The sequence below is a fragment of the Ambystoma mexicanum genome, chromosome 3p, assembly GCF_040938575.1.
Source record: "Ambystoma mexicanum isolate Mex_15411 chromosome 3p, UKY_AmexF1_1, whole genome shotgun sequence".
Taxonomy (NCBI): domain Eukaryota; kingdom Metazoa; phylum Chordata; class Amphibia; order Caudata; family Ambystomatidae; genus Ambystoma; species Ambystoma mexicanum.
The window spans coordinates 159,521,503-159,549,211 of record NC_090925.1 but is presented as its reverse complement, the minus strand read 5'-3'; the positions used below and the strand labels follow the sequence as shown (position 1 = coordinate 159,549,211).

Below are 27,709 nucleotides of genomic sequence, written 5' to 3'. Positions count from 1 at the left end.
ACGCCCGGTAAGGATGGTTGGTGTGGTTTATGCCCCTAAGTGTGCATGGCATCAGCTGAAATTGAAAGAGCCAATCATCCTTCGAACAAGAGACGAGACATCCATGGAGCAGCATATGCACAGAGCTCTCCTCCAGGGAGGCGTGGCAGGAAGAGGACAGGGTTAGCCAAGCATGCCGGACCCAACTTAGGCTGAGCATGTGAAACCCTGACAAATCTACCGAAGGAGTGATCAGAACAACCGGTCAAGTGCACCAGTTCGTGTCCCAAGCTGCACGACAGCAGGCAGATCAAGGAACTATGTAAAAGACAAACAGACTGAAAAGACTTTCAGTCATAAACTGTGCAACCGGGCCATGAAGCACCAAAGAAAAAACCACACTGGGGGTGGTGGTCAGAACCCAGTCACCATTCCATGACAAGGGTTCCTAGTGTATTTTATGCTGCCTTTCTTTGTTTTGTTACCAATGATAGGGACAGAGACTAAGTTGGGATCAGTTTCTGGACGGAGGACTTTCTTAATTTTGGACAGACATCCAGATGAGCACCCTTTTTGATATTCTTTCCTTCATAGAGTAGCGTGTTAGACCTTAGGGACAGCTGAGGGCTTAGGTAAATAAAGAAAAGGAAGTTACTCACAATGCCGCTTTGTCCGTCTCCTGTTTCTGGTTTATCGCAGTTCCCAAACTGCCCAATTCCAGTATTGGCTCATTCAGCATTACCTCAGTATGTTCCCATTTTCATAGTCTCAGCCTACTCTCAGTTTGGCATTCCAAGCTTTCGCAATTCCAGTACAGTTTCAGTTTAGTTTTAGCAACCATGCATATTCTAAGTTTGACAACTCCATTGGCAATTTGCACAATGCCATTTAATTCCCAGTTTTACAATCCAACTCTTGAGCCACTCTGCAAAATCCCAGTTGTTCAATTCTACTATACTCCCAATTTGGAAATCCTAGTGTACTTATGGTTTTACTGACTCAGTACATATCCAGTTAGATAGCCCCAACATAATCCTAGTTTGCACCGTATAATCCATGTACATTCCCAATTTGAAACTCCTGGACATGCAGTTTAACAAACCTTTATATTCCCAATCTTTCCAACCAACCTACAGTATACAGGGTGTGACAAATCCCAGTACGTGTTCACTTTTGCATAATTCCAGTCTATGTCCTGTCAACACAATGCCATGATACTTCCAGATTGGCCATACCAGTATATGTCTAGTCTGGAATATGCGCCAGTGTAGACCCATTTTGATACTCAGTATACTCCACCTTTGACAGGCCCAATACACTGCCAGTTCATAAAGCTTCATGTCTTCCAATCAGGTACATTCCAGTTGACTAATCCAGTATGTTACCAGTTTGTTTTCTCAATTCCAGTAAGCACCCAGTTTGAGAATCCATGTACAGTACCACCTTGCAAACTGGTAGCATTTTCTGAGGTTAGCAATTGCAATATAATTCCAGTTTCACAACCCTAGTATTTGTATATTCCCCGTTTGACAATCCCAGTAGACTCCGATTACATTAAGGCAGTATATTCCTAGTTTTACTACCCAATCTGCACACAGTTTGGAAAATCCTAGTATATTACCAGTTTGGCAATTCTAGCATTTCCACATTTTGCACACTTCCAGTATTCAGAACAGCAGCACATTCCCACTTGGCGCAACTGGAAATATTAATTGTGTGTGTGCATTCCCAGTTTGTACAAGCACAAGATATTCATTTTTGATAAGACCATCTACAATCCCAGGTCACAAAAACTCAAGTGTAGTCCCAATTATACTTTCCTGTATACTCCAAGAATGACACCACAGTATAGTGCCAGTTTACACAATCCCATACACTTCCATTTTGAACAATCCATCTGTAGTCTGAGAATTACAGCCTAGTACAATACCTGTTTTTATAACTTTAGTACATTTCCAGTTTGATATTCCCTACATACTCCCAGTTTGACAACAGTTTGTCCGCCATGCAGTACTCCAGAATGCACCTGGAATAGTGTTAAAGAATTCCATTGGAATCCCTGTTTTAAAAATCCCTCTGTAGTGCCTGTCATCACAACTCCAGTGTAATCAGAGTTTGACAATCAAGGCATATTCCCAATTTGCATAATCCTAGTATATTCTGTGACCCGATCACCAGCCTATTTCTGGGGTTCAAAGTGGGGTAACCTAGAGGACAAGATATGTCCCAAAGCTAGATGATGATGCACAAAACATAATTATGAGCAGGCCCCCTGGTCATCCTCTATTGGCGTTGAAACAGGAGGCCTAGGTTCTGCACAGGCAGCACCAGAGAGTAGCAGGAAGGGCAGAGTCTGAACTAAGATGCCCAACAAGCCAGATGAAAGCTTGCTACAGCCCCCTAAACCCAAAGCGCGTACAGGTGTACCCAGAAGTAACACCCAATCCCATCTCTGCCACAAACGCAAAACACAGAAGCAAACACTCACCCAGATCCCCACCCAGGGAGAGAAGGAAGAACACTATAAAAACACTATAAAAGTCAGAGACTTTAGTCAGTCAGTGTGAGTGTTTTGAAGAGAACAGAGGACAGAGAAATGGGGTGAATAGAGGCTCAGGGGGCTAGACAAAGCCATGTTAGGAGGCACTGGTCCTTAATAGAGACCCAGGTGGAGGGATGAGTCCAGGCAAGGGAGAACTGGTAGTGGACAAGGTCAGGGGGCTACCATGAGGGTACCCTCCTAGATAGAGACCCAGGATGAGTGAGCACAGACAAGGGTGAAGAAGTGGTAGAAAGAAGGACTGACAGAGATTGTTGTCAGTAAGGAGGAAGACAGTGAAGAACTGAAAGAGAAATTGAAAAGGAGGATATTGGCGCACACCAGGAGCCGGATGGTGACAAGCTAAAGGGAGTTGATGCATTGTCTGTAGTTTTCCCTGGCTTGCAGATAGTAATCACCAGGCATCCTGTAAAGCAAGCACGTGAGAGGACTACCTTGGGGGTGTAGTACTTTGTTTCTGTTCCTTTTTCCTCTATCCTCCCATGTTGATGGCAATTGGCCGAGGGAGTCAGGGGTGCCTGTCCATTTTCTGTAGTTGTACCTGGCTTGCAGTTAGTAATCCATATTGGACTGTGTCCTTCATCACATCACCAGGAAACACCCTTCTTCACCATCCCTCCCAGGGTAGCCTTGCCCAGACAGCCCTTAGCTAAGGGCCAGAGACAAAGGACAGCTCCTGAAGAAGCAGTTCCACTCTGTGGTTGTCTGTGTTTGCCTGGGACACCTGATGTAGTCAACCAACAGCAACATAGAAGTTAAGTGTGGTGTTGGTGAGGAGTACAACCATTACTCTACTCCAGGAAAACCCCTCCACTTGTATTACCTGTTACCTAGCGTAACTGTGTACGGTAGCCATTTTGGCACTCAGTCTAAGTGTGTGAAATAGCTATACTCTAGATGAAGCCTAAATTACCTACGTTAGCCATTCTTCACACCCAAACTGTTGGTATAGCTTTGTTATATTCCCCTGCTGCGCTCCATAACTGCACTGTGCACCTTAATTAGCCATTGTGTTCCACACCATAGCTAATTTGTGTTGATTGTTCTCACACCCTGTAACTGGCCATCATAAGGCGATGCGGGCGGTAAGCACAACCATTACTGTGCTCCAGAAACCCAGCCACTCTTACACTACTACTACTACTATGTAAACAGTGCTGAATAGTTGCTCTATGAGTTAAATTGTGCTAACCTCCATAGTCAGTCTTTCTGATACACCTCATAGCTAGCAATTGTACTGAATTGAGGAAGGAAATGTGTTGCACTACTAGCGGTCAGACGTCAGGCAGGATTTAGATGTATTCTACGGGAAACAAAATGTGTTGCACCCAAATGTATTTTGGAGGCAGGAAGAGTGTTACAATAGACATATTGGTAAGATTAGCAATGTGTCTCATTTGGATAGATCTGTGAAGAATAGCCATGAGTCACATCCCGATAGAATTGTGAAGATTAGCCATGCATCACATTTACATAGAATTGTGAAGATTAGCCATGCATAACATTTACATAAAACTGTAAAGATTAAACATACATCACATTTACATAGAACTGTGAATATTAGGCATGCATCACCTTTAGATAGATTTGTGAAGAATAGCAATGTCACATCTAGATAGAATTGTGAAGATTAACCATGCGTCACATTTACATACAAGTGTGAAGATTAGCCAAGCTGGTCTCTGATCAAGGCATGCTACCCTGATCGGCCTGGGAATTTATGCCATGAACTCCTTCACCCGGGGCGCAGTATCAACTATGCTTGGGTTGGAATTGCCCTTTTGTCTCTTGCAGATATGCACTACGCTCTCCAATCAGAGGAGCTCCCTAGCACTCTTAGCTCTCGGAAGGCACAATGATACGATATAATACACCAATTCAAACCATATGACAGGAATACCCATCCACTGGCTACAAACAACTACCAGGGACCCGGAAAATGGGCCCTCTAGCACTTATAACCGAGCTTCAGAAACGGCCTGGCATCAATCCTCTAAACGCACACCAGATCAGGAACACTCTAACCCCCTGCTGCATATAACACTGCCAGTTCAGACACACCACTTACATCATGGCCTGATCTGTTGCTTGACCTTCAGGCTCACTGAGTACTGGTCTTCATGCCTAGGATGTACTTGTATGTCCAATAGAACAGAACTGAAGTAAATGCACACTCAGAAGGTTTCATCTTATAAGCAATCTGCAGACCCATCAAGACACAGGGATGACTCTAGTGGCTGTTGCTCGTCCCTGGGTCCACTGAACACCAGTCATCAAATCTAGCTAGCACTCATAGGTCCGATAGAACAGAACTGGATGTACCTGCACACCGTGAAGATATCTTCCAATAAACAACGGCAGACTCAACGAGACACAGGGATGACCATAGCCCTGCAATTCGCTTAATCCAATAAAGATTAAGAATAGGGCAACTCAACACCAATGGCACTGTCAAGCTGTGAATGGTAACCTTATGCCCGGTAATCAGAACAAACTCTGCACTAGACAGAGAATCTGTCTTGGAGAACCAATGCACCAAACCTCTAGAATAGATACGGTCAGCTCAGCTGGTAATGGAAGGTAATCTGAAATAGGGGTATCCCACCAATCCGCACAGACACTCACACATACCGATATGCTCACTCTCTCCTCGACACCAACAAACAATAGAATGCAGCTATACCCCTCAATCAAGTTTGGCCTATCTGCACACATACCTACACACCTCCATTAGCACCACAACCGTCTTTAGAACACAGCAATAGCCCATGAAACAATTGGCCTAGCTGCACATATAATTTCATACATAAGCTCCACCACTGCCAGAAAGCAAACTCTGAGGTCAACAGCTTTTCTGCTCACATTCTACTGACCTCACACGACCACTGCACCACATTTAGCATTAGAATGCAGAGAATGCCGCCACACTCCACATAACCCACATTGGCTGCACACATATTGAGTGCCCGCAAGCATTATTTGCTACTATCTCTCCATTGAACTGGACGACGGTCCCTGAGGGCGTACAACCCACAGCACTTTGAGATCATACCATGGTATATAAGGCGCAATACAAATGCACAGTAACATAACATAACAGATAGTGAGTAGGAGGGTGGAGAACATCAGACGGTTATCAGAGAAGGCCAGACGTTTTAAATATATAATAGGCAGAAGGGGGATGTCTGAGGATTAATTACCAGGAGGTGATATGTGGTTGGTGAAGGAGCTTCCAATACCTGCCAAAGAAGTTGTGGAGTGGAGGTTGGGGACCAGAAAGAGATACTGAGGTGGTAGGATGAAGAGAAGAGGAGATGAGAGAACCACAGAAGGAGGAAGGCAGTCAGATCAGGAATGTTCCGTTGGGGCCAGCTAGCCCTAGGCAGATGTTAGAGGTGGGCAGAAGAATAGGTATTCAGCTGGGAGGTTACCTCATTCTTAAACAGTGAAGGAGGTGATGTAAAGGAAAAGGCTGGGAGCAACGGGCAGGTGGTCTGAGTGACTCAGTCTAAGGACACCATAGAACCCTCCTGTGAGGCTTGGCTGACCACAAAGAATGAGCTCCCCGTCGATGCCGGGAAATCAGAGGAGGAGTTGGATGCAATAGAGGAATTACAACTCTACCTCTCTCTCCTCGAGGTAGTGAAGCGAGGCTGCAGGTGGGGGCTGAACCTGCCTGACGAAAGTATACAGGGCGTGGGAAACTACAAACCCCAGAACTGAGACTTTGGATCAATTTGCAGCTTTTCTCTGTGCACCCTATTTACACCAAGGTACAGGAAGCCATGGATAAAGGAAGATGCATTGTTTGGGACTTTCTTTTGGTACACCATTTTCACAACTGGGAGCCCCAATGCCATTAGTACTCTGAGAGGCATAATGCATTTTGGATCCTCTTATCTTTCAGTTATCGATCTTTGGAATATCCAGCACTGCACCAGTCCCAAATAAAACCATCAAGTTGAGTGGGTGTGGTCTGATGATCCTTTCCAACTATGCGACAACTCCGAGTTATGCAATCCTAGAACATTACCAGTGTGCAGAAACCCCTACACTCTCAGTAAGTATGGCAATCCCAAAATATTCCCACTTAGACGACCGCTTTTTGCCCACAGTTTGCACAATCTGTGCAGATTGCCAATTTTGGACCTCATGTAACATTTCAGCTTGATAGCACAAGTATAATTTCAGTTTAACAACCCAAGTTTAATACCAGGAGGTTTCCAGTTTCAAGCAAATCCACTATATTCTCTTTTGTTCCAGCCCATTTCACAGAATCCAGGCATAGTGTTTACTCTGTAAACTCTTGCACATTTCCAGTCTGTGCAATGTCATTATGCGCACAGATTGGTGTTGCTACTATAAACTATTAGACAGTTTCCAATACGCCACTATCAGCATATCCCCAGTCTGATCATCACAGCGTAGTCTCAGTGTAGGCCAGATTGCACTACCCCATTCAACCTCAGTTTCCAAAACCCCACTATGCTTATAATTCGACATTCCCAGATTGCACAATCCAAGTTTCATCATAATTCAAAATGGCATAAATTCAGAGTCATTATAATTTGACACCCCTTTACATGCCATGGTGTTCAACTCGAGTTTGTTTCCGTGTTCCAGAGTCCCAGTATATTCACTGTTTACAATCAGGGTCCCAGAATCCTGGTAAACTGTTCGATAGTTCTAGTGTTTGTGGGATGTTTTTACCCATGCATCCAAGCCCTACCTCGAAAACTGTGCCGTACTGGCATTGAAAACATCATGACGGCCAGAGCTTCCCAGAAAATGCACAGGGAAATGCATGAAGAATAGGCTGCCACTCATTTTTGCCGATGTTATGGGCACAGAAGGGCACTGCCTAAAACCACCATTGGACTACCCACACAGTAGCCTGAAACCATTGGGAATGGCAATGTTGATTGCCAAAAGCAACCTAGAATTGTGGGGAATTCATTTTCTTAAATCCCAAAAATGGGTGCATTACCAGTACTCACCACTATCTGAAAGCCGGCGTTTTAAAACAACACCAGACTTTTTTTTTGTGTAAAACTGAATAAATGAACACAAAGCAGGCCAAAGAAAGACTTACTGAGAGGTGGATCCAATGTAAAGTTATATTCTGAAGTGACTTGAAGGTTTATAACAAGACTGGCTGAGCTGTGGATTTCAGCAGTTTAAGTAAATTTGGACTGAAAGACACTAAAAATCCAAATGTTTAAAAGAAATGAGTGACCTACTTTTGAATGTCACATAGGTTGCAATTGTTTAAATGTCATAGTTTGAAACTTAGAATCAGCATACTAGCTGCATATGTAAAAAATGGTTAGTTTTATTTGAATGCAGAAAACTGGGTAACCAAAAGTGACATTAGCTGGGGCCTGGCTTAAGGAACTGAATTCTGCCCACCAGCTACCCCCGACAGGAGTTGAGACTTGCACAACTGCTGTGTTCCCAGGCCTACCTGCCTTTTGCTGTTCCCACCCAAAAGGGATATGACACTTCTCTGATTGAATTACCAAGGGACTGCTAGAGACTAAACATAGGACCCAGGCAGAGATTTTATTGAAGTGGCCATAAATGGCTTCCTCTTGAACAATGGGCCTTCCAGGGCCCAGGCAGATGGTTTATTGCAGGGGTAATAAAATGTCTTCCTCTTGGCAGAAACTGGGAGGGGGAGAAACTGGAGACAGAGGCTGAGCTTGAAGAAAGTGGAAAGACTGGTTTCTGTACCATGTGACCTGAAAAGACACACCCCTGTAGCCAGAATATGGTTTTAGAAAAAGGTGAATAACTCATAGTACGGACTTGTCATAATTATTTAAATGATACCATAATTCTTGTGATTTTTCTGCCCACATTTTATGAGGTTTTTATAACCGGTGGCATGATCTGGGGGCAAACTAGCAGTTAAGAGGGTATTACTTAAAATGTATGCATGTTAAAAATCTGACACTTCATCACTTAATGTCCATACTCCTTGCGCACATGTGTGTAAATTTGGGTTAATGACAGATATTACGAAACCAGTTAAAAAGTGCAAATATTGCCATTTCTGAATGCAAGCCCCCAGGAAGAGCAGAGTTTGAACAGGAGCTACCATCAGTAAATGCATGATGGATGCTTGTAATTTCAAACCACTGTGTAGCTATGAAATATGTCTTTTTGATCAAATATAGATTGTGTGTAATTTGACAGGGGAGTGTCCTATCTGCAAGCCATTAAATGACATCGCACTGACACTCCACTTCTTTTCCCCAATTAAGAGAGAAAGGAAAGCTTGACCAATCTGCAGTTGAGAGAGGGGCTGGCTAGTGATGCTGCACACACACCCACTTTCAAAACACATAAAAGCAGACAGTCAGGACAGATAGGGACATTCAATTCCATCTGCTGCGGGACACTCTGCCGGGAAAATCCATACTTTACCTCCATCAACCTCCAGAGAGCCAACATAGAGACTTCAATCTATCCACCTTCAGAGACCAAGACTTTACTTCAGAAATAGTAGCAGAGAGGTCAACTACAAGCTAACTCCCTCTTTAGCAGGCCTCAAATCATTGCCATTATCACAGCCAGGCGAGCTGTATGAATTCTTTGCAAGAACTCTTGCCATTTGCCAGAGAGCAGTGTTGTATCCAGAGAGAGACCAGCTGAACCGGAGACCACTGTATCCGGACCCACAGACCTGATCAGAACCAGAGACCCAGACCAGACCGCTGTTCGCAGAACTAGAGAGCTGACCCAGACGCTGTGCGCAGAGACCGTCCGTGGCGAGTGAAGAAAACCTGACCAGATCCGTGGCGAGGCCCATTCTATTTCTAAATATATTGTGAGTACCTAGCAGAACTGTGCAGAACCAATCTCTTAGTTAAAATAATATAATTCAATCTATTTTAATCTGAGTAGAACTGCCTCCTAACTGTCACCTGTCATTTCTAGCTGCTAGCTGTCACTTGTCACTTTGAACTTTAAAATTTCAAATCCGTACACTTTCACCGCAATCGCGAAAAACGCACTCGCGAATTTGCCGCGATTTGCAAATTTCTCCACGTGTGAAAACAGCAGTTCTTGCTTTCCTTGCTAAAAATCCGTTTGCCTCTTAAGAACCATCCCTGAATCATTGCTAGAGTGAGCCTGGACTAATATTAACTTGATACCACTCACCCTGAACCTCAAGAGGGAATTAAAAGCATTTTAGCATATTTTTCACTTCATTGCCAGCACATATAAAAGCATTTTGGGCCTGTGTTTCAAACTTCTGTAGTCTAAGCTTGCTGGGGTGAACTGAATTACATTTGATTGCATTTCTGAGAACTGTGTGCTTTCCTTCCATTTCCTTGCATTGCATAAAGGGGGAGGGGATTGCCAGAGAAAAGTGATTACATTGTTTTGTTGAAATCATATTGAGTATTTTCTGTATTGCATTTTCATTCAACATTACATCCATCTGAACTTATATAAAGCATTCTCTACCACCTTATTCTTCTGTTCCTACTCACAAGTGTGCTAGTGCCAGACTATCCATTATTGATTACTGCTCAGATTCAGTGTGATATTCTATTATTAAATTATTATAAAGTGTGATATATATATCTATTGTTTAAATTATCAAATAAACCTTTTAACTTGCAAAACAGAACTACTTCTTGGCTCAAGTGGGGTCAGGGGGATTCCAAGAGAGGGGTGTTATTTAGGGGTAGTCATCCAGAACGCATGAACTGGACATAAAGATATATCAATAAGGGTTTTCATTCAGTATTCTAGACTAGGTGTTGACTTAGCTGTAGTGTTGAATTGAATCCTCTTACAAATTGGGGGCTCGAGCGGGACGTTTGGGTTAGATCTACCATTTGTGCAGATTAATACAGCGTGCCAGCTGACCAGATACACATATCCGGTCAGATCACCACGCTGTGTTACGCTGTAAAGCACTCCTCAAAGGAACGCTCTAAGGAAAAGGTCTGTTTTGCAAAAATAAAATACAAACTTCTGTAAGTCAGGAAGGAACTCAAATTCCAGAATGACGACCTTAGTAGACATGAAAATAGCCAGAGAGCACTTCTTACATAAGTTATTTGTGAGAGGTGAGTGGACTCACCAGGACCGCATGGTCTGGTTGCAGGCCATCACGCAACAGGTCACGGAAACAGGGTCAGATATATGGAGAGATCAGGGTCCCTTACATGTGGCCCTGAGTGAACTATACATGGCTCCTAAAGCTAAGGATGAACAAGACAAGATGGTTAGGATAGCGGCATACCTGTACCTATATATGGGAGACATGCAGGATAAATGTACTGAAAGCCAAAATCTGGCAAATAAGTGACAGATGGCATTAGAGAAGGTCCAATCTGACCTGGTCTCTTCTGAGCAGAGGCTGCAGGGGAGCCAGGAGTCAGAAAATGAGAGTAGACAGCACATCATTAAAATAAAGAAGGATATGGACATCCTGCAACAGGAAAAGGCTGACCAGGATACCAGATTTCTGACCTTGCAGAAGGATTACCAAGAAGATTTGGACTCCCTACTGCAGAGCCAGAAAAAGCTGGAGCAACAGTTGGACTTCAATAGGGTATGTGCTGAGCAGGTAGTCACCCTGCAAAGCCACCTAGATAGGGAGAAGGCAGAGAGCAATAAACTGATTCTGAAAGACCTGGATACCCAGGCAGAGTTTGATCAGGAGCGCCAGAAAGCTCGTGCCTTCCAAAGGCAAAGGGACGACCTGACGGTACAGATGCAGACTCTTAGTCAGGAAAGGGACACCTTAGGCCAGGAAATCTGCCACTTAAAAAGAAAAATGGAAGAAAATCACCTGGCCCACCAGGGACTGGGTGACCTCCAAAAAGAACACCAGAACTTGTTAGAGCACACCAGGAGGGTAGAGGATGCTCTAGCAAGAAAGGAGCAGGCCAATAGGTACACAGCTCAGCAGGTAACCCTCCTGCAGCAAAGACTGGCCCAGTGCTCCAGGACCAATCAGGAAACGCAGAGAGAGAATGAGGCTCTCTGCCAGCACAATGATAGGCTCCAACAACAGGTAGCGATGCAAGGGAGACTGATAGAGCCTAGTAAGGCCTTAACTGAGGAACTGAAGGCACAGGCTCTTGCATTGCAACAGGGAGCAGGGGCGGATAGAGACCAGGTTCGCTGGGAAAGGGAAACTCCTGAGCATAACCTCTGGAGCCCTAGTACCAGAGGCCTTTATATCTCTCAGTCCCTGGACTCTGCCACCCCCATGTCCCCTGGCGCATATGAGCACCGGGCCAAAGGGATGGCAGATGACTATCCAGCCAGAAGCATGGGGCTCATAGGCCAGTACCTCCCAGGAATGGATGGGCGGGCATCCGGGTATGGGCACCCAAGCACAGTGCAATTTGGTGGGGAACCCCAGGAGAGTAGGCCCATTAAGGGCATCCTGAAAACCTCTGCCCAGTTAGGTCAGTGGGGGGGGGGTACCCATCAAATCCTGGCAGCAAAGAGGAATCTGAAGACTCCTCTGAATGGTACAGGACATTGAAGACCAGGTCCCCACATTCTGCCAGCCATTCCCAGGCTCGCAGAATCCGGGAAAACCTGGAAGATCAGACAGGAACCTCTGGGAGCAGTGCCTCTGAGTCAGAGGACGAATGGACAAGGGTTACCCGAACCAAAAAGGCCAATAAGGCAAAAAGGGCCTTGATTAAGGACCCATTGAAACAGATTAAGGCAATCAGGAGTGTCATCACGCCTTATCATAAGAACGCCAAGTACTCTGTTTGGGAACACTTGGAGCTCTATGAGCAAATGATGGAGACTTTTCATTTGAAGGACAGCCAAAGCTGTATCCAATATGTAAAGTGGACATTCTCCCCAGAGTACTCCAGTTTCTTTGCAGGGCTGGAGGACCAAAATCATTCCAGGTGGTCCACCTATAGGGCGGCCATATTAAAATATTTTTCTGTTCACAGAAATCCCCAAGAGGCTCGCAAGGCAGCCTACAATTTGCAGTGTGGGAGGATCAGGCCCCACAAGAGTTTGTGCAAGAACTGAAACGTGCCTTTGCGCAGAACAAAAGAAGGGTGCGCACAGACAGCAGAGAATTTATTAATATATTTTTCCATGCCTTTCCCAAATACATAATGACCCAGCTCATGAGGGATTTTCACGAGAAAAGATCTTTAGACTGGGTCATTGAACAGGCGACCCGGATCTATGAGGTGCAGGAGCCCATAGAAAATAAAAGCAATACCCAGAAAAATCCCAAAACCAACAGCACCCCTGCTGCTGCCAAGGTGGCAGAGGTAAAGGTCACCCCCGTTTTGGATTTGGAGATGGGGGGGCCTAAAAACCTACCTGCACCTAATAATGCTAGGCCCAGAAGGTCCTCGGGCCAGTCACAAACAGGGAGTCAAGGAGGTAGTCCCACAAATGGGGTCCCTCGCTCTCCTGACTATGTAAGTCCCCGTTACAAGGGTAATCGACCCATCCTGGGTTATGTGTGGACTCCTCCAGCCCAAGGGGGGGGATCCAGCCAAGCACCTAACCCAGGGAACTTCCCTCCAACTTCCCACAGGAGGGCAGAAATTCTCCAAATCCTGGGCAGAACTTTTTCCCCAGGTATCCACCCAATTTCCAGCCCCAAAATCCTCCACCCTTCTTTCCCCAATTCCCTGAGCCCAGACAACCGAATCCGGGAGAGGGGAGGCCAAGGTTGGAGGGGTATCCAAATCTTCCCAACCAGGGGTACTACCAAAGAAGGGATAGCTACCCTTCCCGGGATCAGCCCAGGGGAGAAAACAGGGCCCCGTATCAGCCTGAGCGGGTTTCCCAGTTAGAGCGCCAGGTTCAAAACATGGCGCGGGATCTGGGTCGCATACTGAGGGCTCAGCAGAACCCTCAGATCGGCATGCCGGCGCAGAACGCACCCAACTCTGGACCTGGTGCTCCAGAACAATGACGGGGCAGCACCCCGATAACTCACCGGTTCCCAGGGAGGAGGCACAAAGGGAAGGGGGGTGTAAAGCCTTGGAGGAAGCTTCCTTCCTCACTTGTAAACAGCCCCTGGAAACCCAGGAACCAGAAACAAAATCTCTTGCCCCTGAAAGTCTGCCTCCTAAGGAGCAGACGGGGGGTAGGAGAAACAAAAGACCCAAACAGACTCAGTTTGAGGAGGAGGTACAGATCTTCCAATTTGAAGGAGAGGGATCCTCAGAAGATCCTGGGAAAAGGATCTTCTCCTTCAGAGATGGGGGAACTCCTCCCAAGGAAAAATGGGCCCCAAGGGATTCCAATCCAGACTGGGGAGATATGGAGACTGAGCTACCGCCGCCCATCATCTCATCCCAGAACCCACAATACCAAAATCCCCTGGTTCAAACCCATCCTGATGACTGCCTCCAAAAAGGGGGGGGGTGGCCCAGAACCGGAGCCAGGGGAACCCACAATGGCTCTGATCTCCAGTTGCCAACTTTTTCTTTCAGATTCCCAAGGCTCTCCACAGAATTCTGCCCAAATCTCTTCGCTAGCGATGTCCAAATCCAGAAAGTTAGCCCACCAGTTGTCCAAAAATGTGCATTATCTGTGCCCCCTTGAGGAGAAGGAGGGAAGATATTATGCCCCGGTACAAGTACAGGGACAGGGTACGATTTCAGCGCTGGTGGACACGGGATCTCAAGCTACCCTTCTGTCCAGAAGGGCCTTTGATGAACTGAATGCAGGAAGGGGAGGGAATTACCAAATTCCTCTCACCTCACTTCCTGGACAACTCCAGAACTTTGACGGGAAGGAAATTCCCGTCGAGGGAACGGCAGACTTGGACATTAAAATTGGGCGACACAAGTTGAAACACCCGGTCATAGTTGTGACTCCAGAGGGCACCCCATGTTTACTAGGGAATGACCTCCTGAGAAGGTTGTCACCCCTAATAGATTGCGTAAACAAGGTCCTCTGGACCCAGACTAGCCGACCAATAAAATTAAAACAGAGTGTCAACCATGTTAGTTTAAACGGCACCTGTCACATGGTTGAACAAAAATCTGACCAAGTAGAATTTCACTTCCAGAACAACCAAATTCCAGACGTGACAGTAATAGCAGTAGGACAACAGACTGGTGATGGGGGGGCCTCTCTATTTCTGAAAATCAACCTTCCTTCCAGTTTAAGGTGGTATTCCACACTGGAAGGAAACACCCTGAAATTCTTTACTAATCCACAATCAGAAACTCCCACTCCTATAGTCCAGAAAGATGTGAAATCAACTCAGAGCCTGGCTGATATTCAGCAAATTGGAGAGCAGTTGTTCATCCCTGTCCAGTTAAATGATGGGAAGGACTCTGTTCTCGCCCGAGTGTGTGTGAGCAACGGTAAGAGCTTTATCAGCGAAGCCATGTACCACCAACTCCCAAAAGATCCAGCCATTCCCACATTCAAACTGATAGACAAATGGGAAATGGACTTGGAAGCGCCTAATTCCAAACATCTCCTGCCAAGCAGGTGTATGCTCAAAATCTCCATCGGCAACAAGAGCATAGTCCACAATTGTTGGGTCGTGCGAGATGTCACTGCCGCTTTTTACTTAGGCAGTGACATTCTCAATCGCTTTGCCATTAGTTTGGACCTAATAAACTTCAAAGCTTGGACCCGATTAGCGGATAATCCCATGGGCTTTGATGATCCAGAAAAAGCATTTAGGTCAGCTCAATTGCTTCCTTATGCAGTTGAAACTCAGATCAAAGAGGAAGTCACCATCCCAGAAAGGACCCGACAATTCTCCCTGGAAGTGAAAGTTAAAAGAGGACAACATTTGCAAAACCCTGATGCTTATATACATCTAAATGCTTCTCTCCAACAGCAAGGGTTGGTGGTAAACCCAACTCCATTAGTGAACATAGAACATGACACCATTCCAATAGAGGTGGATAACAGCGACTTAAAGAGTATTACTGTAGCCGCAGGCACCATTATTGGAATGGCGGTTGATGACCGACATTTTTCCATAGATTTAGGTAATGAACTGTTAGGGCCAATCCCCAAGCACTGCTTTGACAGTGACAGTGATGACAATACAACACCAGACAGGATTTTTACCCGGAATGGGGGGAACTTCCTGGTGTACACTTCTTGCCCTTATGGTAAGGAAGATGTGACTTGTGACTTCAGGAGGGATGAGGTGATTTTCCAGGTCCATGAGGGCTGCCTTTCCCACCTGAAGCCTCCAGTCCAAATCAGCACTCTGACCAGGGACTTCTCCACCCAGCTGGAGGAGGCCGCTGAAATAGCCAAACCAGAAGTCTTTCCAGGCTTCAGGCAGATGGTGGAAGAGAGAGTCAACCTAGCTGATGCCTGTGTGACTCTGGAACAAAAGCAAAAGTTGAAGCAAGTTTTCTTGGATTTCCAAGATCTCTTTGCGGTAGACTCATGACTGTGGTCGCACTGACATCCACACAACAACAATCCCCACGGACCCTGGCATGACTCCTGTGTTTGTGAAGCAATATCGCTTGCCTCTCGCATCAATGGAGTCCCTTACTGAAATAATTAAGAACCTTGAGTCCCGGGGAATAGTGGGATAATCCGTCCAGTCCACAGCACCTTCAATAATCCGGTGCTGGGAATATTGAAGCCAAACGGCCAGTGGAGACTCTGCGCCGACCTCAGGGAGCTCAACAAACGGGTCCATACTTCCCGATGGCCTCTTCCCTACATTGACCAAGGGCTGGCCCAGATTCAGGGGTCACAGGTATTCACTGCAATAGACCTGACCAATGGATACTGGACCGTGCCTGTCAGCAGGGAGGACCAATACAAACTGGCTTTTACCTTTGGGTGCCAGCAGTACTCATGGACCCGGACTCCCTTCGGATACCTTAACTCCGGTAATGAGTTCAATATTTTCCTACATAAGGCCATGCCCGACCTGGGTGCGAGGGGTAACCTGGCTTATGTAGATGATGTCCTCATCAAAAGCTCAACTGTTGAGGAACACATAGCGGAGATCCGTTATGTTCTGACCCAGTTGAGGGCCGCCGGAGCAAAACTTTCCTTTCAGAAAGCACAGTGGTGTAGAACCCGTGTTAATTTCTTGGGGCATGAGATTACTCCTCAGGGTCTCTGTCCCCAGGAAAAGAAAGTGGAAGCATTTCAGAAACTGAAAGACCCCACAACTCTGCGGGAACTAAGGAGCCTCCTTGGACTGACTAATTACAGCAGAAAGTTCATTGAGGGCTACGCAGAGATCACCAGACCCCTGATTCATCTCCTTAAGGGGGGGGTCAAGTGGGAATGGGGTCCAGAACAAGCCGAGGCGGTAAAACAACTCAAGAGAAGCCTCTCACAAGCGCCTTGCCTAGCTTACCCTGTCAGAAACAAGAAGTTCTTCCTGGAGACGGGGTTCTCTAATACGTGCTTGACAGCAGTATTATACCAAAAGCATGACAAGGTCAATAAAGTAATCTCCTATGCGAGCAAAACTTTATCCTATGTGGAGGAAAAATTCAACGATTGTGAAAAGGCACTCCTGGCAACGGTGTGGGCATTGAAGAATTACCGCCCGTTTATCCAGGGGGAACACATCATAGTGGAGACTCCACACCAGCCTCTGCAATATCTCCAAAGTGATAGAATCCGGGCCAGAAACGTGAGTAATTCCCGAATTACTTCCTGGATTCTGTCAATGCAAGGCTTTCCTGTGGAGGTCAGATATGGCCAAAACAAGAAGAGTCCCCTCGCGCAAGGTCTGGCTGACTTGCATGATTGTGCCAGAGAAAACTGTCTCGAGGACGAAAGTCTAAAAATAAAGGACAACATGGAGGCATACCTTAATTCCCCCCACAAAGTCTTTGAAGAAGACAAGTGTGAGGGAATGCCCACTGTATATGTGGATGGATGCTCTTACCATGTTGACAACAACGGGGAGAAAGAACTGGTGGCCGGCATAGGGAATGCATGGGTGAATGAGTCCCCAGAACCCTCCGCTGGATACAAAATTGGTCCCCGAAGTAGTCAGGTGGCAGAATTGATGGCTGTGCATCAAGCCATCCTCACTGCTGTCCAGCATCAACTCCACGAACTGCTCATAATCACAGATTCGAATTATGTACGGAACGGGTTCGTGGAGCACCTGGTTAATTGGAAAACCAGAGGCACGTTATGTGCTAACAACAAACCCTTGAAACATGGGAAGTTGATCCAAAACATTGATGATCTGGTCACCTCGAATGAGATGACCATCTATTGGAAGAAGATCAAGGGTCATTCCAAAGTAGAGGGACCAGACAAAACTGGAAATGACTTAGCTGATCAGCTGGCCAAAACCGGGGCCGTCCAAGGGGATCTAATTGAGATTGAGTCCCTGTTGGGGGAGATCCAGGTCACTGCTATCACTAGGTCCCAGACAAATGCTCACAACGACCTTTCAATTGCACAATGGAGTAAGGAGACCCCTGATGCTGATTTGATTACCGCTCAGAAGGGGGATCCAATAATTGGTAAGTTTTACCAACACCTTGAGGACCCTGAGAACTTTCCCCTGACGGATACCGATTATATTGGGAAAGAGGACCTAAGAGTGTTGATGAAATGTCCAAAAATGTTCTGAATCCAAGACGGTTTGCTGGTAAGGAAATCCAAAGCTGGCCACGATCAGTGGGTGGTTCCTACCTCATTCCGAAGCCTGATGTTAAGTCACGCCCATGATGCGGCCACCGCCGGTCATAGGGGGTTTCAAACAACATTGGAAATGTTAAGAGAGGTTGCATACTGGCCACACATGGGCCAGGACCTCAACCAATATTTGAAGGGTTGTCTTGTGTGTGCACAATTTCAGCCAACATCCCTCACACACCGTGCGCCTCTCCAAAAGAGGGGGATGACCCTGCCATGGTCAGATTTACAAATCAACTTTGTAGGCCCTGTGATTCGCTCTGCTAGGGGGAATAAGTACATGTTGACTGTGACATGCTTGTTTACCAAGTGGGTGGAATGTCTCCCAGCCCCAAATTGCAAGGCAGAAACCGCGGCTGCCCTGATGATTAACCACATCTTTTCCCGTTTCGGTCTACCTCAAAGGATTGAGTCAGACAGGGGTAGCCACTTCACTAGTGAAGTAATGACAAAGATGTGGGAGATACTGGGGGTCAAAAGGAAGTTGCATATTGCTTACCGGCCAGCTTCTTCTGGGGCAGTAGAGAGATATAACCGAACCATTGTGAGCATATTAAAGAAGTTTGTGGCAGATTCTGGCCAAGTTGGGATATCCGATTACCTATGGTCCTAATGGCCATCAGATCTATCCCTTCATCTGCAACCAAAATGTCACCATTTGAGTTGATGACTGAGCGCAAGATGGTGCTTCCTCAGCATTTGCTCTACAGGACCCAAGAGCAGACACTGATAAATGCCTCCACAACTCATGAGTATGTGGGGAATTTAAGGAAACACCTTCAACATGCTTTTGCTTATGCTCAGCGGAATCTAGAAAGATCAGCTGATAGCATGAAGACCCACTATGACCTGAAGACTTCTAGGAAGGAATATCAGGTGGGGGACCGGGTCTATCTATACAATTTCCAAAGGAACCAGGCCAAACAGCGAACATGTTTGCCTACATGGAAGGGACCCTTTGAGATTATAGACAAAATCTCCCCTGTGGCCTATAAGATCTGCATCCCCAAAGGCGGTTTGGCAGAGGGGGAAGACAAGTGGGTCCACATAAACCAGTTGAAGTGTTGCCATCCCAGGCAAACTCTGCAACAACTGGAGGAACCTCTGGAATCCTAGAGGGTACTGTCTCAGATTAATTCAGTTCTAACTTAAAATATCCTACATATCGCCTATCAAATTCTGAGTTTCTCAATGTGGGTGTTTTCGTTTTTGAATGCAAAAAGAAATGTGCATGTTCATATGTTTTGACTATAAATTTATATGCCACCCCACTATATCAATGGTGGGGGAAAAATGTCTATGAATAGGTATTGCCGCTCTTCCTTTGTCGTCCTAGGAGAAAGAAAACCTGGAGACGGGCCAAGGAGGACGATCCGGAGACCGGGAGCAGAGACACAAGGGGCCCAGGGTACCGCCCAATACTCCCATCAGGACCGGCGAGGAGAACCGATCGATCAGTACCGGATGGAGGAAAAGATGCTGAACTGTGCCATCTATTGGAAGAAGATGAGGAAACATCCCAGGTCTTGCGAGTCCCATCAGTGAAACAGAATGGCCATCGCAAGAGGGGGGCTTGTGGGATGTTTTTACCCATGCATCCGAGCCCTACCTCAAAAACTGTGCAGTACTGGCATTGAAAACATCATGACGGCCAGAGCTTCCCAGAAAATGCACAGGGAAATGCATGAAGAATATGCTGCCACTCATTTTTGCCGATGTTATGGGCACAGAAGGGCACTGCCTAAAACCACCATTGGACTACCCACACAGTAGCCTGAAACCATTGGGAATGGCAATGCTGATTGCCAAAAGCAACCTAGAATTGTGGGGAATTCATTTTCTTAAATCCCAAAAATGGGTGCATTACCAGTACTCACCACTATCAGAAAGCTGGCGTTTTAAAACAACACCAGACTTTTTTTTGTGTAAAACTGAATAAATGAATCCAAAGCAGGCCAAAGAAAGACTTACTGAGAGGTGGATCCAATGTAAAGTTATATTCTGAAGTGACTTGAAGGTTTATAACAAGACTGGCTGAGCTGTGGATTTCAGCAGTTTAAATAAATTTGGACTGAAAGACACTAAAAATCTAAATGTTTAAAAGAAATGAGTGACCTACTTTTGAATGTCACACAGGTTGCAATTGTTTAAATGTCATAGTTTGAAACTTAGAATCAGCATACTAGCTGCATATGTAAAAAATGGTTATTTTTATTTGAATGCAGAAAACTGGGTAACCAAAAGTGACATTAGCTGGGGCCTGGCTTAAGGAACTGAATTCTGCCCACCAGCTACCCCCGACAGGAGTTGAGACTTGCACAACTGCTGTGTTCCCAGGCCTACCTGCCTTTTGCTGTTCCCACCCAAAAGGGATATGACACTTCTCTGATTGAATTACCAAGGGACTGCTAGAGACTAAACATAGGACCCAGGCAGAGGGTTTGTTGAAGTGGCCATAAATGGCTTCCTCTTGAACAATGGGCCTTCCAGGGCCCAGGCAGATGGTTTATTGCAGGGGTAATAAAAATGGCTTCCTCTTGGCAGAAACTGGGAGGAGGAGAAACTGGAGACAGAGGCTGAGCTTGAAGAAAGTGGAAAGACTGGTTTCTGTACCATGTGACCTGAAAAGACACACCCCTGTAGCCAGAATATGGTTTTAGAAAAAGATGAATAACTCATAGTACGGACTTGTCATAATTATTTAAATGATACCATAATTCTTGTGATTTTTCTGCCCACGTTTTAAGAGGTTTTTAGAACCGGTGGCATGATCTGGGGGCAAACTAGCAGTTAAGAGGGTATTACTTAAAATGTATGCATGTTAAAAATCTGACACTTCATCACTTAATGTCCATACTCCTTGCGCACATGTGTGTAAATTTGGGTTAATGTCCGATATTACGAAACCAGTTAAAAAGTGCAAATATTGCCATTTCTGAATGCAAGCCCCCAGGAAGAGCAGAGTTTGAACAGGGGCTAACATCAGTTAATGCATGATGGATGCATGTAATTTCAAACCACAGTGTAGCTATGAAATATGTCTTTTTGATCAAATATAGATTGTGTGTAATTTGACAGGGGAGTGTCCTATCTGCAAGCCATTAAATGACATCGCTCTGACACTCCACTTCTTTTCCCCAATCAAGAGAGAAAGGAAAGCTTGACCAATCTGCAGTTGAGAGAGGGGCTGGCTAGTGATGCTGCACACACACCCACTTTCAAAACACATAAAAGCAGACAGTCAGGACAGATAGGGACATTCAATTCCATCTGCTGCGGGACGCTCTGCCGGGAAAATCCATACTTTACCTCCATCAACCTCCAGAGAGCCAACATAGAGACTTCAATCTATCCACCTTCAGAGACCAAGACTTTACTTCAGAATTTGTAGCAGAGAGGTCAACTGCAAGCTAAATCCCTCTTTAGCAGGCCTCAAATAATTGCCATTATCACAGCCAGGCGAGCTGTTTGAATTCTTTGCAAGAACTCTTGCCATTTGCCAGAGAGCAGTGTTGTATCCAGAGAGAGACCAGCTGAACCGGAGACCGCTGTATCCGGACCCACAGACCTGATCAGAACCAGAGACCCAGACCAGACCACTGTTCGCAGAACTAGAGAGCTGACCCAGACGCTGTGCGCAGAGACCGTCCGTGGCGAGTGAAGAAAACCTGACCAGATCCGTGGCGAGGCCCATTCTATTTCTAAATATATTGTGAGTACCTAGCAGAACTGTGCAGAACCAATCTCTTAGTTAAAATAATATAATTCAATCTATTTTAATCTAAGTAGAACTGCCTCCTAACTGTCACCTGTCATTTCTAGCTGCTAGCTGTCACTTGTCACTTTGAACTTTAAAATTTCAAATCCGAAAAACAACCTTCACAAAATCGCTCATATCTCCGTGACCGTTTGTCTTAGAGACTTGCAGTAACTTACCTCTGAAAGCTGGGAATCTTGGCTTTTCAATGAACCTAGAACCGCATTCCTATTCTATACACTTTCGCCGCAATCGCGAAAAACGCACTCGCGAATTTGCCGCGATTTGCAAATTTCTCCACGTGTGAAAACAGCAGTTCTTGCTTTCTTGCTAAAAATTCGTTTGCCTCTTAAGAACTATGCCTGAATCATTTCTAGAGTGAGCCTGGACTAATATTAACTTGATACCACTCACCCTGAACCTCAAGAGGGAATTAAAAGCATTTTAGCATATTTTTCACTTCATTGCCAACACATATAAAAGCATTTTGGGCCTGTGTTTCAAACTTCTGTAGTCTAAGCTTTGCTGGGGTGAACTGAATTACATTTGATTGCATTTCTGAGAACTGTGTGCTTTCCTTCCATTTCCTTGCATTGCATAAAGGGGGGAGGGGATTGCCAGAGAAAAGTGATTACATTGTTTTGTTGAAATCATATTGAGTATTTTCTGTATTGCATTTTCATTCAACATTACATCCATCTGAACTTATATAAAGCATTCTCTACCACCTTATTCTTCTGTTCCTATTCACAAGTGTGCTAGTGCCAGACTACCAATTATTGATTACTGCTCAGATTCAGTGTGATATTCAATTATTAAATTATTATAAAGTGTGATATATATATCTATTGTTTAAATTATCAAATAAACCTTTTAACTTGAAAAACAGAACTACTTCTTGGCTCAAGTGGGGTCAGGGGGATTCCAAGAGAGGGGTGTTATATAGGGGTAGTCATCCAGAATGCATGAATTGGACATAAAGATATATCAATAAGGGTTTTCATTCAGTATTCTAGACTAGGTGTTGACTTAGCTGTAGTGTTGAATTGAATCCTCTTACATGTTCTCCCAGTTTGGGAATTCTCACTACATTTCTAGTCTGCACAATGCCAGTATACTGTCCTCTGCTCATTCCAATGTGCTCAGCATATTACAAGTCAGTTCTGCCATTCCAGTACAGCCACAGTTTGCCAAACCTTAGTATATTCCCACTGCTATTCCCAGTCTACTCCCAGTCAGCACAATTCCAGTATGTTTTATTTTGGAAACACCAGAATTCTCTTCATTTGGCATTCACAGTTTGCACAATGCAGGCTTTTGGTTATACAATCTCACTATATTTCCAGTGTACATAAAACCAGTATATGTCTAGTCTAGTTGGACGACCCCATTATATTCCCAGTTTGTTCAATTCAGATTTATTCTTATTTTGCGCAATCCCAGTTTATTCCAAGTTTTAAAATCCAGTTTGTGAACAACAGTATACCCTCAGTTTACTGTTAGGTGATTCCAAAATACTCCCACTTTGCAGAATCCCGGATGTCAGTGATTTAATCGAAAATATGTTACTTCATGGAGAAGTGATCGAATTTATTTCACCGAAAAAAGAAATTAACTTTTTCATTGTTCTACTTTTCTTTCTTATAATGTGTGGGGGGGGAGACGTCCTGTAGACCCCCTGACCCCTCCCTACCCTAACTTATACCCTTACCCCACGCTCACCTATTATTCACTACATATACCACTTTACTTACCATTTTCGGTGAAATAAATTCGGTCACTTCTCCTTAGGTAAAATCGTATTCTAATAAATATACTTAGAATTCCACCATATATCCAGTCTGGGCAATCCCAGTATAAAACCAATTTCCAGCATGCAAAGGATTTGTAAAATCCCAGTATACTCCCTACTTGACAGCCCCAATATATTCTAACTTAGCACTATACCAGTATATTTCACAATCCCAGTATGATTCTGGTTTGTCCCTCAACCTTGTATATACGATTGCAGCGTTCACCCAGTTAGTAAATCCTTACCCGCACTGAAACCCACGGGTAATGTTTTGCGTAACAGTTGCGTGCAATCTACTAAGCCTTTCTGCTTAGGCTGGTTATATAGGGGTGCACAATAATGAAATGAGTGTGGAGTCTGCATGCTCATCTAGTCGCATTTGGAAATAACCATGAGGCTTATTTTGAGTTACACCGTCTTTTATAAAATATTTAATGTGTTCATAAAGACCGACAAACACAAGTGTGCTTTTCCAAATGATATACAGGGCTTGTACGTGCAAGATCACCACTGTTCCTAGTGAAAATAATCTAAGGGCAACAGTATGAATTGCTTTAAGTCGAGTGAAACGCGGCATGGATTTCCAACTTGGGGCTGGCTCCAAGACTCCTCAATATATAGAAAGGCTGCTTGTATAGGATAAATTACTTACCCATGGTAACGTTCTTTCTGATGGATGGCTACTCCCACAGATTTCTCATGGCGACAGCTGCCGCCAGCCTGGATTTATATGAAGATGAGGAATCTGAGGATAAGGAATCTGTGGGAGGACGCGATCCATTAGAAACTCTGGTTTGGCAGCTCCAGTATATTCTGTTTGGACCTCGACAGAATATTCCACACTTTACAAGACTACTATTTTTCAGAATTCTGGTATACATGATTCCATAATTCTCCCAGCTTACCATTACATAACACCAGTATGCTCCCAGTTTGCAAAATTCAAGTACACTTCAGTTATAAAATGGCATTGGTATATACTGTTTACAACACCCAGTATTTTGCCAGTCCTATCTAGTACCAACTAGCACAGAGCCAGCGTACCGCCAGGTGTACAGCATCCTATGCAGTATCCTGCAGTGAAAATTCCCAAGCCAGAGAGAACACGGTACTGTTTCTGAACCAATGCTTGAGCACCTTAAAACCAAAAAAGACAACCCCTAATCCTACACCTCAAAGAACATAATGGCAAGGAGTCTGATGTGACTACGCACCCATCCAACTGGCCGCCCATCATCGGGGGTACCTCCAACCAGATAATGGGAACACAGATCCAGCGCCGGTGCCGGAGAAAGGTACGGTGATGTGGGGACGAGCATCATCACTATGCCCTTGCCAGTCGATAAAGTATGTTCTTACCTCCAAGTGAGGGTCGGCGCCTGGTCCACTGACTGGGAAGGCTCCTGTAGTGAGGTTCTGCTGCGAAGCAATCCAACTCTTCATTTGGGCTATCACTGTGTCATCGAAGTAAATCAGATTTTTTATCTGGTACAAACATGACATTGCTTCAGTAGTGAACCTGAAATAGAAGATGAGAGGCTGAAAGGGTTTCACTTGAACTCTGTGCAACACAAGTGGGGTGGCCTCTTATATCACTTTAGTATTGTACAAACAAAATGTTATGTTATGTTATGTGTGATTTGTCCAGTGTACCGTTGCCATTTACCCAACCTCGGAGATCTGACCTCGTGCGATCGTGGAATCCTGAACTCTGGCGAGTCATGGTGTGTCTGGCAGAAAGCCAGGCACTTAGTAGCCTCCACACCACCTTCCAGCCCGATGTGTGAGGGGCTACTTTTGGCAGGTCGTACAGAATTCTAATCCCTTACCCCGGCACTTGTCGGTCCCGGTTTGTTGATGTGATGTTTGTGCGCTTATGTGTTTGTCTGGAGGTCTCATATATAGATCTAAGGCACTGATCCTGTTCTTGTGTGATCACGCAGTGTGAGCTGTGGTGAGAGATGAAGGTGTGGGTTTGAGGGGTGGGTAACGGTTAGTCCTGGGAGTTAGAGGAAGCTAGACAGCCCACCCACGTCCAGGAGTAGGGGTGAAAGAAGCACACCAAGAACAAAAAACTGTTAAACGTTTTAAATATGCCCAGATGAGAGACTGGGGGTGCGGAGTTCCCTTGCAACCCTTAATCACTAATACCACTCTTCCCCCAAATCTCCCATCTCTGCAGAAAAACTCAATTTCACACTCTTTCTCTCTCTCTTTCACTCACTCACTCACTCACTCACTCACTCACTCACTCACTCACTCACTCACTCACTCTCTCCAATTGATACATTGCACCGAGTGTGAAACACGGACCCCAATATATCAGGTGAACGAGCAGCCATCTGGCTATCAGCCATTGAATCGCTAAGTGGAGTGCCAGAGTTTATGGAGGGTGTCATTGGCTGAGAGAAAGGGAGCGGGAGGGGGGAGGAGCACTGCTGGATGTGAACGTAGGAGAGGAGCGCCTGCTACCATTTTTTAAAATGTTTTTGCAAGGAACTTGGGGTTGGTCACCCTGAGTTACCTGGGGGTACCCAGGTGTGGACTCCCCGCTCACTGTGCTCGGAGAGGCACAGCTCCTCCTCAATGATCCGGCCCAACAAGACTGAAACACGTGTATGGGGTTGCTGTTGGTACTCTTGTTTGTTCAGAAGGGAATTGCCATAGCATTTCGGTGCTGGACTGCCCATGTGGGCGGGACAAAGACTGATATGCAAATAGTTATTTCCCATCTGTAATAGGTACAGTGAGAAAAAAGCGATGGCTGCAAACTCTCAAAGTGGGAAAACACCACAGATCAGGTAATCATGCCATGTTCTTTCTGGAGAGGAGCCCCTGCTACCCTTTTTAGAAATATTTGAAAGGAACTTGGGGTTGGTCACCCTGAGTTTCCTGGGGGAACCCAGAAGTGGACTCCCTGCTCACTGTGCTCAGAGAGGCGCAGCTCCACCTCACTGATGAGGATATTTCCTATCTGTGATAGGTACAGTGAGCAAAAAGCGATGGCTGCAAACTCTCAAAGTGGGAAAAAAAACACAGAACAGGATATTTCTTTCTGGAGATGGGCGCCTGCTACCATTTTTGAAAGAAAGTGAACACAGCAGGCCCCCATTTCTCCTTTCTTTACATGCATGGTGGAAGACCAATTCTTGTTCTGGACTTCACTTGAATTTGTGCTCTGCAATTGGGACTTGCAAACACCCGGTGCTAGGAGGTGAATTAATGTTTGGTGTGTTTTGCCATTGACATCCTTCCTAACCCCTTAAGAAAGTCTGAAGTCAATGAGATATATGACATGTGTGCATTCCCTCTGCATTTCCTTCTCTCGAGCAGCATTCTGTTGCAAGTGAGATGAATCACAGGTGTGCATTCCCTCTGCATTTCCTTCTCTCTAGAAGGCATTATGCAGCCAGTGAGATGAATCACATGTGGGCATTCCCATGCATTTCCTTTTCTCTAGCAGCAAGATGAAACGTGTATATTCCCCTGGCAATTCCTTCTCTCTTGCAACATTCTTTGCGAGTGAGATGAATCACAGGTGTGCATTCCATGTGCATTTCCTTCTCTGTAGCAGTATCCTCCTATCAGTGAGATGTGTCACATGCATGTGTTCCCTGTGCATTTCCTTCTGTTAGCAGCATTCTGAAGCCAGTGAGATGAATCACAGGCGTGCATTCCCCACACATTTCCTTCAATGTAGCAGTATCCTCCTAACAGTGAGATGTGTCTCATGCATGTGTTCCCTGTGCATTTCCTTCTCTCTAGCAGCATTCTGAAGCCAGTGAGATGAATCACAGGCGTGCATTCCCCACACATTTCCTTCTCTGTAGCAGTATCCTCCTATCGGTGAGATGTGTCTCATACATGTGTTCCCTGTGCATTTCCTTCTCTCTAGCAGCATTCTGAAGCCAGTGAGATGAATCACAGGCGTGCATTCCCCACACATTTCCTTCAATGTAGCAGTATCCTCCTAACAGTG

At 45.3% G+C, this 27,709-nt stretch overlaps 1 protein-coding gene across 2 annotated transcripts in view; it reads right to left on the bottom strand.

The window, feature by feature from the left end:
- The window catches only part of LOC138580191 (alpha-2-macroglobulin-like), a 574,708-nt gene that overhangs the window by 181,501 nt on the left and 365,498 nt on the right, over nt 1-27,709 (bottom strand). For both annotated transcript variants that reach the window (XM_069650528.1, XM_069650529.1), the window contains exon 13: nt 25,090-25,249. In XM_069650528.1, coding sequence (XP_069506629.1) covers nt 25,090-25,249 — 160 coding nt within the window. The remainder of the gene's footprint in view (nt 1-25,089; nt 25,250-27,709) is intronic.